The 16,607-nt window shown below is 43.4% G+C and overlaps 1 protein-coding gene across 1 annotated transcript in view; it reads left to right on the top strand.

The window, feature by feature from the left end:
* Nucleotides 1-16,607, top strand: part of NCF2 (neutrophil cytosolic factor 2) — a 141,470-nt gene that overhangs the window by 7,697 nt on the left and 117,166 nt on the right. Inside the window, exon 2 of the mRNA XM_085601723.1 lies at nucleotides 440-522. Within this exon, the coding sequence (XP_085457849.1) occupies nucleotides 440-522 (83 nt within the window). The remainder of the gene's footprint in view (nucleotides 1-439; nucleotides 523-16,607) is intronic.

The raw sequence follows: 16,607 nt of genomic DNA on the forward strand, positions 1-16,607 counted from the left end.
ATCAGCTCAGGACTGTACCAATCTCTACCTCATGACCCGGGGGGACACTGCCACCCGGGCTTAGGCCAGTCTATCCATGGGGTTTTGGGGTGCGTTAGATTGGAACAATCTGTCATTCTTTACCCTGAGGTCTGAGGCACACATGAGCAGAAGAATCTACCCCACTGACCTGGAGCAGTGTGACACAGGACAGGAGCGCCAGGTGCTCTGTGGCTCCTGGGTCTGGACAGGCCTGATCCTGGTGAGCTGGAGATCTGTGGTACTTGGGACTGGAAGGTCTGTCCCTAGAAATCTCGCTTTCTGAGGAATGTGGACAATCTGGACGGAGTGACTTGCAGCTCTAGGCCACGCAGGCCATTCAATTCCAGTGTTTATGAAGTGAGTTGTTTAATGCGAAAAGATTGCCTGTCAGTAACATGTGCCTTTGTGTCTTCCACAGGCCTACTCCAAGAGCATTGCACGGGACAAACACTTGGCCGTGGCATATTTCACGAGGGGAACAGTGTTCTTCAGACTGGGAGAGTACGTAGAAACTCAATCTGTTTACTTTCATGACACATTCAATCTAGCCATGATAGTCTTTCTAAAGTCCTCATAACACATGGCCTCAGTCTTCGAGGTTTCCCTTGCAGCACTTCAGTGCCCATAGTCATCACCTTGCATCTACAGAGGTTTGGCATGTGATCAGAACGAGGCTGTGACCCAGGACTCTAAAAGGTCATGCTTCGTTGAGCGCAAGCCTACAGTGTGCACCACACTTCCTCCAGACCTGAGATGCATAGAGAATCTTTCATTGTTCAGTTCTCACTTCATGGTCTACATTTCCTCCTGGCTTTCTCTTTCACAAGCCATTTCTTTTACTATATTTGTGTGCACATTATTATTGTAATGTCGAATTGAGTGTGATCAATGTCAAAGCAGCTAAACGGTGTTCGGCATACCCACTCATTTTGCCAATTGAGTTCTTTTGGTGCCTTATTCAGTAACATAATAACAGTGTCCACTTTTCTCTCTCCCCTTGCTACTTCCTCCTCTTCCCCATTCCCCTCTCATTATTTGGTGAAAAGAGCCTTTATAAGGAGGTTTATAACACATTGTGCCTTTACCAAGCATTTGTTACCGTACATGTTTTTACCACATATATGCTTTTACTACGCATTTAAGATAAGTTGGTGGGTCTCCCCTACAAATACATTGTTTTTTTATTTATATATATATATATATATATATATATATATATATATATATATATATATATATATTACCTACTGGCGGTCGCCAGTAGGTAGTTATAGTTAGGACCACGTTTCCATAGGAAATCCGCAACATTCTATTTTGAATAACTTTGGCGCCGGTTGACGAATCCTCGCGAATTTTTCAAAATAGGTGGGGCGCTACGCTCCGCTCCTACCCTGAAAGTCTCGGGGGGATTCGTCAAGCGGGGGCTGAGATAAAAGGGGGGTCCCAAAACGCGTTTTTCCCATGCATTTTTCCATAGGACCTTTAGACACAGCTACAGCCCGAACGGCTGAACAGAATTACTTGAAATTTGGCAGAGAGGTAGTCCTCAGGTCAAGGAAGTGCCTTTTGTAGGTTTGGTGTAAATCTGTTCAGTAGATCCTGAGAAAATAGCATTTAAATCAATATATATATCTGTGGCAGCTTACGGTGCGCTTACGGTGCGCTTACCGTACGCGTACGGTGGCGTGCGCGAGCGCGATTCTGATTGGCCCTTAGATCTTAGTAAACATTCGAATCGGTCGAAACCAGGAAGCGGCGGCCGCCATTTTCTCTCTCGCACTCTGACAGGGGGGTGAAAAACAAAGTGCAAAAACATGAAAAGGGGCTGTTTACACAGCTCCCAAGCACCTAGCCATGTCGAGGGAGTCCCCAACGATCCCCCAAGTGAAAAAAGGCACTTTTAATTTTTTCGAAAATTTCGCCGATTACGCGTACGGTAAGAAATAATAAAAAATAAAAAAAAAATATCCACATTCTCCCCACCCCGTGTGCAAAAGGTGCCCGAAGTGCACCTTTTGTGCATGGCTTATGAGAGGTAAACAAAACATATAATTTACCTGTCACAACGATGCTCATCATATGTCCTCCATGTGCGCACGGTGCGCGAAGCGCATCGTGCGTTCATGGCCCATCTAGCGTAACGTGGGCACGCGGTGCGCGAAGTGCACCGCGTGCTCACTGTGCGCGCACGGTGCGCGAAGCGCACCGTGCGCGCACGGAACGAACTGCGTTAAGTGGGCGCGCACGCCACAAATGGCGTAAAGTAACTTAGCATTTAAAAAACCGTACAAATTCACTGAAAAAACCATAGGTTTCACACACGTTATAGTTAGGAATTAGCATTTAAAAAACCTTGCAAATTCACTGAAAAAACCATAGGTTTCACACATGTTATAGTTAGCTGGACATTTTACTGATAAAAAACCAATGAAATTCCCCCGTTATAGTTACTGTAGGCAACTATAACTCACGCGACCGTAATCCTCTGCTGATGACATATGTGTCTTTATGAAAAAAAAATATTTGTAATATATGTATAGCTAAAATTTAATGGAAGAAGACATGGGCAAATAAGTGTCTAAATACAGTATTAGCATCAGCAGAGGATTACGGTCGCGTGAGTTATAGTTGCCTACAGTAACTATAACGGGGGAATTTCATTGGTTTTTTATCAGTAAAATGTCCAGCTAACTATAACATGTGTGAAACCTATGGTTTTTTCAGTGAATATATATATATATATATATATATATATATATATATATATATCAAACACAAGTAAATGATAACGCGGCACTCCTCTCAACGATTAGGATGTTATTTTAATCTCAGATAGTAACCCTCCTACGCGTTTCGAACCGTAGTTCCTGGTCACGGTAGATTGTTACAATGGTCCTTTTTCCATTTCTTAGCTTTATACACTTGCTGTGAAGTGCCACTATTATTGCATTCTGGGTATTGTAGTTCAAAAAGTGTAAAATGTAAGGAATTAACATCATTCCTTTCAAAATAACAATACTTTTGACAGAAAAGACATTATTAATTAAATACCTTTGTGAATATATACATCATTGATTACTGAATGCAATGCACCTAAAGCAATTTAACACAAAGTTACGTGTTTATATGTCAGAAGGTATAAACTATAATTTGGTATTAAGCAAAAAATCATGGCTGAGTGCCTATGACAGTGCAGTTGTATCTGCACTTATGTATGTCTGCATGGATTCAAAGCAAAATCTTATATAATTGTGTGGAATTCCATAAGAGTACTGGGTTACAAATATGTTGAAATGCGGGAAAGTTTGCACAAGTTGTTATCTGATACAGTTATTGCCAAATGTTACAGTTGTTGGGACCATATACTGTTTTGTTGCATGTCAGGAATGTTGAGAATATCTATAAGTGCACATAAAGTTCCTCATTCCCATTGAGGCCCAACGGATGTTTAGTTTTTAACCTCATTATTAGACGCGACTCAAGTCTGCGTAGTTTCTGGGTACGGTTTCCGCCTCGTTCACTTGGAGGCACTGTCATCAGTCCTGAGTATTTTATATCCAGCCATGATTTCCCAACATGCAGTGACATATGTCTGGCGATTGCATATGTCGTGTCCAGATTTTGAATGGCACGCACATGTTCTAATATGCGTTTTTTGAGAGGGCACGTTGTGCTGCCAATGTACTGTTTTCCACAAAAGCATTGGAGTAGGTAAACCACAAAGGTTGATTCACATGTGATGGTCTCTCTTATCTGGAAACTTTTACCAGCCGGATCTTTAATATTTTTGAGATTTTTACTAATCTTGCAAGCTTTGCAGGACATACATTTGGTAAATCCCTTGGATCTTGATTGTAGCCAGGTCTCAGGTTTTGTGGCTACAAAGTGACTCCGTACCAAATGATCCGAGAGATTGGGTGCTCTTTTGTATGATATCCGTGGATGTTCTCCTATGGTCATACCAATGTCAGGATCTTTTTGTAGTATGCTCCAGTATTTATTCAATATTTTTCTGATCTTGCAAGTTTCCTTACTGTAGGTAAGTATCAGACGTGTTTGGTTGTCTTCAGTTGTTCCTTTTGTCACATTTGGTTTATCACTATTCGTTAGTAACTCCATGATTTTTTGCTTAATACCAAATTATAGTTTATACCTTCTGACATATAAACACGTAACTTTGTGTTAAATTGCTTTAGGTGCATTGCATTCAGTAATCAATGATGTATATATTCACAAAGGTATTTAATTAATAATGTCTTTTCTGTCAAAAGTATTGTTATTTTGAAAGGAATGATGTTAATTCCTTACATTTTACACTTTTTGAACTACAATACCCAGAATGCAATAATAGTGGCACCTCACAGCAAGTGTATAAAGCTAAGAAATGGAAAAAGGACCATTGTAACAATCTACCGTGACCAGGAACTACGGTTCGAAACGCGTAGGAGGGTTACTATCTGAGATTAAAATAACATCCTAATCGTTGAGAGGAGTGCCGCGTTATCATTTACTTGTGTTTGATATCTAACCGAGATCGCTGTCCTGATCCCGACGTGTGCACCAGCTGGTAAGGTGCTCCTTCCGTGCAGGACAATTGTGTGTAATAATATATATATATATATATATATATATATATATATATATATATATATATATATATATATATATATATATATATATATATATATATAACAATGCGTGGTAATGGCATGCGTTGTAAAAGCATATGTGTTCTAAAAAAGTGTGAGGTAAAAAATGCGTTGTAAGGAAATGCAAAGTATTTCCCTGCATTGTTCCATCATACAACCCATTATTAGCAAACATTGGCAAACCCAATAGGTCGCGCCTATGCAAGAGCTATTCGCTTTGCCAATGTATTTTAGCCATGTTGTACACCAGCGTGGCTGCTGCTCAACATGGCTGGAAGTTAGTGGCATGGAGGAGAGTGGCATGGAGTGGAATGGCGAAGAGTGGATTAGAGTGTTGTAGAGTGGAGGGGCAGAGAGTGGCATGTATTGGAGTAGCATAGTGTGGAGTCACATCGAGTGGCATAGAGTAGAGTGGACTGGTGTATAGTGCATCGGCTTAGAGTGTTGCAGAATATAGTGGTATAGAGCGCAGTGGCATTGAATTCAGCGGAGTACAATGTAGCATCGTAGAATGTAATGCTGTAGATTAGAGTGGTGCATAGCAGATTAAAGTGGTGCACAGTAGACTGGAGTGGCGCCGAGTGCAGTGGCGTAGAGCGGTGCAGAGTAAGATTGAGGTGAGTGATGCAGAGGGCAGTGGCGCAGAGTTGAGTCAAGCAGCATAGAGTGCAGTGGCATAGACTGGTGCAGAGTAGAGTAGCATAGAGGGGTGTAGAGTATAGTGTCGTAGAGTGCAGTAGCATAGGGTAGAGTGGAGTAGTGCAGATTAGAGTGGCACAGAATTCAGTGGCAGAGAGTGCAGTATTGCAAAGTAGAGTGTTGTAGTGTAGAATGGAGTAGAGTGGCATAGAGTACAGTGATGCAGAATAGAGTGCAGTCATGTAGAGTGCATCGGTGTAGAGAGCAGTGGTTAAGAGTGGAATGGAATAGAGTGCAGTAGTCTATAGTGGAGTGGCATAGAGTGGCGCAGAGTGGAGTGGCACAGAATGCAGTGGTGTAGAGTAGATTGTTTCAGAGTAGAGTGAAGTTGCGCAGAGTGGAGTGGTTCAGGATAGAGTGCTGTTGCTTAGAGGTGGACAGTCTAATGGCATAGAGTAAAGTGGCTTAGAGTGCAGTAGAGTAGAGTAGCGAACAGTATATTGGCATAGAATACAGGGGCGTAGAGTGTTACAGAGTAATGTGCATTGGCATAGAGTGTATTGGCATAGAGTGCGGTGGCAGAGGGCAGAGGGTGCAGTGGCATAGAGTGCAGTGCTGCAGAGTGGTGTAGAGTACAGTGGCGGAGAGTGGAGTTGTGCAGAGTAGATTGGTGTGGCCTAGACTGGAGTTGTGTAGAGTGCAGTGGCTACGCTTGGTACGAGGTGACTGCATTCACTGCCTATGTTTTTATCTTTAAAACGCACACTTTGCCTATTTGCACATTAGTCTTAAGACTGTCTGTATTTTATGTATTAGGCCATTAGTAACTAACTGATATTTCTGTCACTCACCCGAAGCCGTCCCAGTCCCGAACAGGCTTTTGTCCTGTGGATCGGGCTCCTCTGGGTCGCGGCAGCCATCTTGGTGGGAAGTTGGGTGGGTGGACTAGTTTGCGCTAGAAGCCTATTTTAGCAGCACTGGTGCGCCGAAGGTGCCCCTCAGGCAAGCCCGTCTGCGCCCGTCCGCGCTCGGACCGTGCTCAGTGCCAGCCATGCTGCCCGAACCCCCCCCCCCCCCCCCCTCCCAACTGATCAGGTCCTGGACTAGAGACCAATTGCTTGCCTTATCACAGCCACATTGTGTCACGCCTATGTGTTTCGCACCGGACACTATATCATTCAGAGGCAGAGGACATGCTAAGTTTCATTGTGGGTCCTGTAATTTTGAGTTAAATAGATGCGTCAGGAAGGAGGATATGATTAATGAAATGGATGCGGAACGGCCTCGTGATGGTTCTCCCCACAACCCTTGTCACGATCAACAGATTAGGGCCGGTTTGATTAATTGCAGATCCCTCCCTAAACACGCTGCAGACATTTGGCTACTATTAGAGACTCATGACTGGGACTTGCTGTTCTGGACAGAAACGTGGCTGAGATAATGTTCTAATCCTGATATCTGCTTAGTGGTCCCTACGGGCTATAGATTGATCAAAGTAAACAGGGCGGCCATTAGGTTAGGAGGAGGACTTGCAATAATTCTAAGGGAAGACTGGGAAAAGACTCATATGAAAATTGAAGGCCTGGGACCTATTGAGGACATGGCCTTACACATCAAATTCTCCAACAGATCCTCGATGGCGGGACTACTGGTTTACAGACCCCCCAGCACATTGGCCACCCACTGGCCAGCTCTATTCGATGGCATTGCTAACCTGTCCATACGTTACTCTAATTTCACCGTTCTTGGTGATTTTAACGTCCATATGGACAATGCAAGCTGCCCTCTAGCTAACCAATTAGAAAACTCCCTAAAGAGTTTGAATTTGGCGCAAAAAATACTATCCCCCACCCACGCAGCCGGCCACATCTTAGACCTTCTTTTCACTAATGACCCCCTTCTTAAGGTGGAAGAGTTGTTACCCGTAATATGGTCTGACCATATGATGGTCTTGTTTAGGTTGAGTCGGAAGCGTGAGAGTAACCACAGCAGACCTGTGACAGAGAACAGGAGAAATTGGAAGAAAGTTAGGCTTCAATCCATGAAAGATGAACTACATAATACCTCCCCCACATTGTCTGGGAATCCTAATTTGGATACCTCCCGCGTTAATACATGGATCATTGCAGCCTTAGACAAATCGGCTCCGAGTTAGGAACAAAGCATCAGCACCTTGGTTCAATACGGAGCTCCGTAGCGAAAAGAGCCGATGTAAGAGACTCGAGCGAGTCTGGAGAAAGGAATATGAACCCATTGCTAAAGAGACATATAAGCAAGCCCTAAAAAAATTCCATGCACTAAAACGTAAGGTGATGAGAGACTACATGGCTAAACAAATTCTGAATGCTGACAATTCATCCAGAGAGATTTTCAGGATAGTAGAGGGTTTTCTGAAACCTCAGGCCCTAAAGAGTACTATTTCACCCTCTCTGAATCTCTGTGAAGAACTGGCCGCCTTTTTTCAGGATAACATTTTGACCATCTACTCCACCTTTCCACCAACTGAAAATCAGGATATGCCACTGATCAGTACAGTGGACAGCTGGACAACCTTCAGCCGATTTGAGAAAGCAGCCTCTCTGAAGGAACTCATGAAAATCAAGTCTGGGTCTCCTCTAGATCCATGCCCGGCCAGAATCTTTAAACTTCTAGCTCCTCTTCTTAATGATACCTTGAACTCTCTTTGGAATACTTCTTTGGAAACAGGTATCTTTCCATCTGATTGGAAAAAGGCACTGGTCCGACCCATTCTTAAAAAAGAGGACGCTGACCCTTCAGAACTAAAACATTTTAGGCCAATATCACTATTGCCAGCCCCAGCAAAAATCCTTGAAAAGGAAGTCCAGAGACAACTCTCAGACTTCCTTGAATCCAATAATCTACACGATTCGCAATCTGGATTTAGGGCTGGATATAGCACGGAGACTGCCCTCCTGGAAGTCGCTGAGTCAATCCGTGAAACCCTTGATCTAGGTAGCTGCGTAATGCTGGTACTATTGGATCTATCTGCAGCGTTTGACATGGTCTCCCACAAGATCCTCCTAAATAGATTACTTCGGTTAGGAGTGACGGGGACCGTGTTGAATTGGTTTCAGTCATTCTTGGAAGGCAGGTCACAACAGGTCATTCTACACCCCCATGTTTCTAGCTCTAGATCTTTGCCTCAGGGTTCGGCACGGAGTCCGACACTTTTCAATGTCTATATTGCGCCCCTCGCTGCAATCATTGAGAAATGGGGTGTGCGAGTTGTCTCGTATGCAGACGACACACGACTGATCTTTTCTTTTAAGGAACATTGTGACACAGCTTTTATCAATTTTAAGCACTGCCTATTAAATATCTCCTCCTGGATGACTGAGAATTGCCTAAAATTAAATACTGATAAGACTGAGGTCCTATTCTTTAATCAACCTACTCCTCCACGGACGGAGCTGTGGTGGCCAGTAGAGTTGAATCCACCTCCGATACCGGTAACGGTGGCAAGGAACCTAGGTGTCAGGTTTGACTCGCAACTATCTGGCAAGGCTCAAATCATGCACATCTCCTCCCAATGTTTCTGGAGACTTAAGACATTACGAAGATTTTTACATTTCCTTCCAATGAACTGTAGGAAGGTAGTGGTGTACGCCCTGATCACATCCCAACTTGACTATGCTAACAGCCTGTATATTGGCCTCCCGGATTACTTGATGAGAAGACTGCAGCGTATCCAAAACTCTGCAGCCAGGCTATTGAGGAATGTGCCTTTACGATATCACATTTCGCCTCATCTACAAAGCCTACACTGGCTGCCTGTAAGGAAAAGAGTTCAGTTTAAAGCTCTCGTGTTGGCTCATAAAGCAACTAGAGGGGTAGGCCCTCGCTATCTGAAACAGAGACTGCAGAAATATCCTCCGCCAAGAACTCTTAGATCCTACAATCAAAATCTTCTGATTACTCCACGGTTTAGAAAGGCTAGGACAGGTGGACGTGCGTTCTCCGTGAAAACGGCAATGCTATGGAACACTCTACCCAATGCTCTCAGACAGATTGATAAAGAACTCCTGTTTAGAAGGGCCCTGAAGACCTGGTTATTCAGGCTACCCTAGAGACTGCCGCAATCCTCTCTCCGCCGTATCTCTTGTGCCTGTAGGACGTTAGCGCCGGGACACTTCCGTTGGAAGTAGCGGTTGCGCTTTATAAATATATTAATAATAATAATAATAATAATAACGAGTGCAATGGTGTAGAGAAGAGTGGCAAAGAGTGCACTGGCATAGAGTAGGTTGGTACAAGGTAGAGAGGCATAGCGTAAAGTGGCATAGAGTGCAGTGGCGTAGAGTGGAGCGGTGCATAGTGGAGTGGCATAAAGTGGAGTGGTGCAGAGTACCATTTTCAATTGAAATGACCATTACATTTGCACAGACATACAGTTTTACCAATAAAACGATACAGTGCACAGACAATAATGTGTGGAAATTGCATCACTTAATGTAATACTTTGTTTTGATCATATTAAAGTATTTGTTTCCAACATAACAAAAAATGTGCTTTAATTAGTGTTCCTAATTCTGATATATTCTAAAATACTTACAAAGTTCATTTAAATGCGGTCGTGTGGTAGAAAAAAACTCTTTTCTACCACAAGTATCTAGCAAGATTGTCACATAAATCCTCTCACTTTGTAGTAAGAGAAAGAAAAGTAAACAAGCACCCTCAGAAGTCAGTGCCTGACCTTTGAACTCAGTCTTTGAATGCAAATCAAATCTGAGGAGATTAAAACAGAACGGGAGCACTTGGAAGGATACTGTAAATACGGTTTGGGCAAAGGAAGACACAAACTCAAGCTTGACAGCCTAAAAACAAATTAAGCCAGCAAATAGAAAGCAAGAAAATGTGTGTAACAAAGCCAATGGCAAGCAACAGAAAGAATGCATTCCTAGGTCAGCTTTCTGAATGTCCCCAAGATGTCTTCAGCAAACCAGACAGCTGTGCTCTCTGGTAGGCTGCGACCTAAAACCATACCCACTTCTCCCAGCCGCCTCGTGCTTTGAGCACTGCCCTCTGCTGTATTGGCACGCATTAATCTTAAAATGTTTGTTCTACCCATTCCAAGATGGCCGCTACTGCATGGGTATTCATGCACCAAGCACAGCTTTGAATGGTTTTCTTACGTATTGAGCAAATTCAGAGCTGGCTCCTAGTGATCCATTCCGGCATCAGGAAGTACGGATGCATGATCACATGTATGATAGGTGCTATGTGGCACACTATAGGTACCTGTTCCCCTTGAGCTTCAACAGATCAACAGTGACAAACACTGCAATGATATTTCTCTGAGCTAAACACGTTACATATGTACCTCAAGTGTGTGCACATCATTGCATTGCGTTACCAGCTCTCCCATAGCTCTTTAAATTATTTTTCATTATGCCCAGTTTCCTGGAGTCCCACCCCTCATATTACATGTTCCTTGACCCACAAATGGAAATATTCTTCCTGATGAGAGCAACAATTGCACGTTTGAATTACACGTTTTTGTCCCCTCTTGTGTAATTCTGAAGTGCCAGCCTTCTTATAATCCATGTTGGAAGGAATTCGGTCTTTCTTCACAACTTCAGTTCTGGTCTCTTCCTCCTCTTCATGTTCTTCCAATTTAAGCATTGAGCAAGACTTCCCCAAGAAAGGGAAATATACCTTGTTAAAGCAGGAAATTGTCAGAGGATGGTGAAATGAGGTCTGTCGTGCCACCCTGATGTCATCAGGAGAGCAACCTAAGTTTTTTATTCCCTGTTGCAAAATTAAATTCCATAAATAAGCGGGTTGGCCGTGTATTTAATTCACTAAAATTAATTTTGCTGAGACTCGTGGTTTAGACATTCAATATTGAGAATTTGTTAAATTGATCCATGAAGGTGGACTTGTTTTATTATATAAATAAACTTGCAGAGGTGAGGCCCAAGAGCTTGTTCCTACCACAGGTCAGCTCAAATCAAAAGAAGGTACTTTCTTCGGTGGCACAATGCTATACCTAACATGTCCGAATGTCTGAGGCTTAAACATAAGGAAGATAAGTTACTGAGTGACAGATGTACTAAGATTTGATTACCAAAATGTAGTTGAAAAACGAACACCCATTTTTTGTGAATCTTATCAGATTTTCTAGACTGACCTATAAATTGTTTTTCTCCAATTTTGCAGATTGCATACTTTTTTGCCTTCATTAAGGCACTCTGTCACCCAATGGGCCTTTTTAACACTCTATACAGAACTCGTAAATACAAAAAACAATCAATTATGCGGTTCGGTTTGCCTCATTCAATCAATCGATCAGGGGTTTGTAAAGTACGGCTACTCACCAATGAGGTTCTCAAGGCGCCGAGTTAGATTTGGTAAAACACACACAACCGTCTGTTACCTCTGGGCTTGATCTCATGCCAGTTTGTCTGCCATCTTGGTGTGCCAAAACATCTTCTTCACATGTTACATAGGCACGTGTCAGAACAGGACTTTATGAGTACGCAGCACTCAGCCTTTTCTGCTATCCTTCAAGGACATCACATGAATACACTGCTCTCCCAACAGCAGTACTGTCAGTGAAGGCACACGTCACAGTGAAAAGCTTGCTTCTGAAGACATCTTCAGCCTGTGCCTATGGACGTCAATTAGAGGTAGCAAGCAATGTAAAGAGATACCTTCCCCAAATTCAAAAGTGGGTGTGGCTTGCATAATACTGTATGAACTGCTACCTCTGGTCTGCACCTTTTTACCCCTAGCACTGGTTTTGCTACCCCTAGGTAAAGAGGTAAAAAAGACAGAAGATAAACAGTCTGCAAGAGAGCTATTACTTTATTTGATTTTTTAGGTCTTGCCTAGCGTTGCAGCACGCATGAGCTGCTCGCTTCGCGAGGGCTATTGTGATTGAGGAGATTTCAGAAGGGGACTTGAAGCCCTACCCATCATTTTCATTGGGTCGGGTCAGCGTTTATGCTAAATGCTGGCTCCCATTGTAAAGGATGCTTCTTGGTTACAGCCCTGTCTCCCTTTTGGACGGCCCATCCGGACGGGGTTGTTAGCTTCATGACTATCGTGAATGAATTTCTTATCTATAGGGGGCGTGTAGTGGCGGCTCATGTTGCCGAAGTCATGTTTTGATTAGTATGAGTTTACCTGGTGACCTGGGCAGCTGCGAGGGCAGACACTCCACACTCGGATAGTTTTTTAAAGCTGGATTAAATACGGTTGGTCCTTTAGTTGAAGAAAAGCTCTCATCGTCGTGCATGCAGCTGTTTAATGCTTCCCCAGGGTTTCAGAAGAAAATGATCGCAGACCCTGAGCCCTCCCCCCTCTCTCATTCACCAGCCCCCCTTTTCCCCTCTCTCTACCCTACCTCCCTTGCCCCTCACTCTGCACACACCACTCCCGGGCTTGTTAAATTGGTCTGGTCTGTTTCAGGGAGAGCGCGTGGTGAGGGCCGCTAGAGGCATTTGAGAAGGAGGGGCTGTGTTCAGCGATGCAGAAACCAGACCTCGAGCACATGAGCGCTGTTCACAGCTCTCGCATGCGCTCTCTTTTCCCAGTTACTGCTGTTGTCGCTTTGCCAGCTGCAGATGTGTTCATACGAGGAATGTAAATCTAGTTCAGCCCTCTCGAGTGGGATTCAACTACATAAACTGCGTGAGAACCATGGAGATGAAGTAAGAACCCTCACAGTCAGCAGCCCAGCCCAGCCCTTTCCCGCTGGTTGCAGTTCCGGGTGCCTTGACGAGAGGATGTGAAATTACTTGAAGGTTCCCCAGCTTTGGTCCCTGCCTCTCGTCGCTGGTCAGTGTGGATACGTGGTAAGCACACAGGGTCTGGAAGGCCAGGCTTTGTCCGCCTCCGCCTGGCCTCGCAGACTCCGCTTATGCTTCTTCCACATGAGAGTTCCTTCCGAGATGGCGCGTGCGGGCCCCAGAAGTTGCTGAAGAGCTTGTGCTTCTTGCTCCAGTCCATCTGCGGGGCGCGCTTGTTTTAAATTCCGGCTCATGTAAATCATTTTCCTTTCCATGCACCAGCTCCCCTTAAGAACCTTAATTTCCCCTATTCAAGTTCGTTCAGCTCCTTATTGTCTTTCTTCACCAGCTGCTTCAAATCTTCCCGGTCGTCCCCATTTACTAACTTCTATATTTCCCATCCCCTCTTGTTTTAAACTACTTCATCAATTCACATCATTCAAACACACCCCATGGAGTGTTGACTAGACTGAAGTTGTAAAAAAACAAAAAAAACAACGATGTGCCTTTTAAAAATAAAAAGTACATTAAGTCCCAAACCCAAGGCAAGCGTGGCCGAGCGCAACGACACAGATTGAGAAAGAGAAAAAAGTACAGGCGTGTATTAAACACGCAGTAATCGGGAACGCACACACCAATTTTTTTTTCAGACCTGTATGAATTAACCTTAAATCATAGCCGCTTTGAGTCCCAAAATCAAGTTAGTTAGTGCAACACCCAAAAAATCCGTAGCCTAGTGATGATATTTTCGAATCGTGTAATGTTGCTTTTTAGTTTTACGATGCAGTGGCAGCAAACTACCATTACTTTGCGTGACTAAAGCGTTTACTCCAAGGCATTACGCAGGTGAGGATCCTCGGGTATTCTATGGTGCGGGGAGCTTAGGTATTAGGATTCAGGCTTATTTGAAATGTTTTTCAGTTAATTTCGTAAAATTATTTTCAACATTTCGTGCCATATTTATTAGTAAATAGACAAAAACATTCCTGCTGCTGCCACCACATATGCCATACCCCCACACGATTGCATATATTGACATTTTAATTCCACAAAAACTCTGGTAGCTTTCCACTTCTCACTTCACATTCATGCATTGTTTTTGATTGGTTTAATGTGATTTTTGGGCATTTTTAGAGAACACTGGCTTTAAGGAAAAAAGGACCGCATAAAAGCCAACAGGGTAACGAGCTAACTTTTCTACATGAAAGGTTGCTCTTGAATAAAACATGCTTGATCAATAATGAAGCAAGGATAGAGAGAAAACGTCTTCTAATCATCAGCCCTTTATTCAGTGTGGGGCGTTTGAGAGGGTCAATTTAGTAGCGCCCACATAACGTGCCTAATCTTGAGAAAATGAGCTGCACATAAGCCTACTATGGAAAGCTAATCGGGATAAGACCTCAGAGTTGACATCTCTTAGAATGAATATGTACTTAAGATCACACAGGGTAGCTGTGTTTTGCATATCATACTTTGCCAGCAATGTTTTATTAATACCTAAAATAGAGAATTACAATCATGGAGACAGAAGCCCACTGTAGGGCCCAATGTCAAATGTAACCCATTTATTAGGTAGATGAATCATTTACAAGATGCACAGATGACAAAATAGCGGCTGAGTTAATCGCAGTCTGTTAATTTTAAAGCCCAGTCTGGGGCAGTGAGACAGTAACACACTTTTGTTGGAAGAACCAATAAAGAACTCTGCAAAAACATAACTACACTAGCGTAAATGCAATATATTTCACATTTAAACTTTTTTTTAGCAATGGCCATATTAAATTACAATGCATTTTATTTATGTTTTACAAAAGAAAACCAAAACCAAAACCAAAAAACAATGTCATTTACAATGTCAATAGCTAAAAATAATGTCAGAGCGAGACCTATTGCATTGTAAATGCTTGTTTAATTTTACTTTGCAGTATTTGTCTGGCACGAACACTCATCTACAAGGGAATATCACAGCACTGTAGCTGCCACACGCCCGGTTTGCTGCGTGAGGGAGGGGAAGGACATTTAAGAGATAAAATCAGTTACTCTGGAAAGAGCCACGTTTTAAGCTTCTTTCTGAATCTGAGGTGGCCATTCGTGAGGCGGAGTCCAGGGGTAGAACATTCCAATGGGCTGCTGCAGGATGGGTGAAGGAGTGGCATCCGGATCTGACTTTTTAGACACGTTTGGTTATGGCTAAGCCAAGAATAGCGGATCTCAGACTTCTTGTGCGTATGTAGAACTCCCTTTCAGATCGAAGGATCACGGCACCTGAGTTATGAAGAGCCTTGTGAGAGTGGCAAAGAAGTTTGAATTTTGCCCTTCTTTGAATGTGCAGCCAATGGAGGGTTTTTAGGCAGACGGAGCAGTATCTGTCTTTATTGTAGAGGAGTTTAGCAGCCATGCTTTGTCTCACCTGCAAGCGGTTAAAGAGATAGTAAGCTATCCCCATGTATAGGGCATTTCCGTAGTCCAAACTACTAACCACTAGGGCTTGGACTATGGTTATGCTCCAATCTACTGGAATCCAGTAGAAGAGTTTAAGGATTTTGAACGAGCCATAGTATTTGCCACAAGTGGGCATGACTTGCTCCTGTATAGATACAGACTCATCAATGTAGATTCCTACATTTTTTGCAACTTTTTTTAGGGGTGGGTCCCAGGGCCACATGCCACCACGATGAGTCTCAAATCTGGTGGGCACCTCCAAATAGTCAAATTTCTGTTTTTTCTGCCTCTAGTTTTAGGTAGTGTGCCCTCATCCAGGCAGCTACTTCAGCGAGGCAGCTAGAAAGGTTAGTTCTAATTTCTTCATGTTTCTCTCCCATTGAGATGACCAATTGCGTATCATTTGCATGTGAGCATACCTCGAATCCCCCTTTATGGACCAGCTTAGCAACAGATATGACATACACATTAAGAAGTGTCAGGCTCAAAGAAGAACCTTGGGTACCCATCATTTGAAGCTGTAAGGGAAGATATAACAGTATTCAGCTGGACAAACTGGGACCTTTGCTCAGAAACGATACAAACCAACGTAGGGCTGTAGAGTGGAGCCCTACCTCATGAAGTTTATTTATCATTCGACTGTGTGAGACAGGATTGAATGCCCCAGAGAGATCAAGTAGAATCAGGGCAGCAGCTTTGCCCTGATCTACTTCTCATCTTATGGTGCACAGAACAGCCAGGAGTCGATTCTGTACTGTTCTTGGTTCTGAATCCCATCTGAGAAGGGTCCAGTAGCTTCTTGTATTTCAGAAAAACGGTCAACTGACGGTTGACGAGTCTTTCCAGGACTTTGGACCTGTACAGAAGCAAAGAGATGGGGCGGCAATTAGTTAGGCTGGAGGAGTCTAATCCTTCCTTATTAGCCAGGGGAATAATTAGTGCTTGCTTCTTTGTGTTTGGATTCTCAGCATTCGTTAGAGAGGAGTTACAAATTTGGGTTAGATGATGACTTAGAACTGGGGTTATGCAGGAGAAGAGGGGTCGAGCTGGGAGCCTGCGTTTACTTCTAACATCATCTTCTCCACCTGTTCCCTTGACACCT

The sequence above is a fragment of the Triturus cristatus genome, chromosome 4_2, assembly GCF_964204655.1.
Source record: "Triturus cristatus chromosome 4_2, aTriCri1.1, whole genome shotgun sequence".
NCBI classification, from domain to species: Eukaryota; Metazoa; Chordata; class Amphibia; order Caudata; family Salamandridae; genus Triturus; species Triturus cristatus.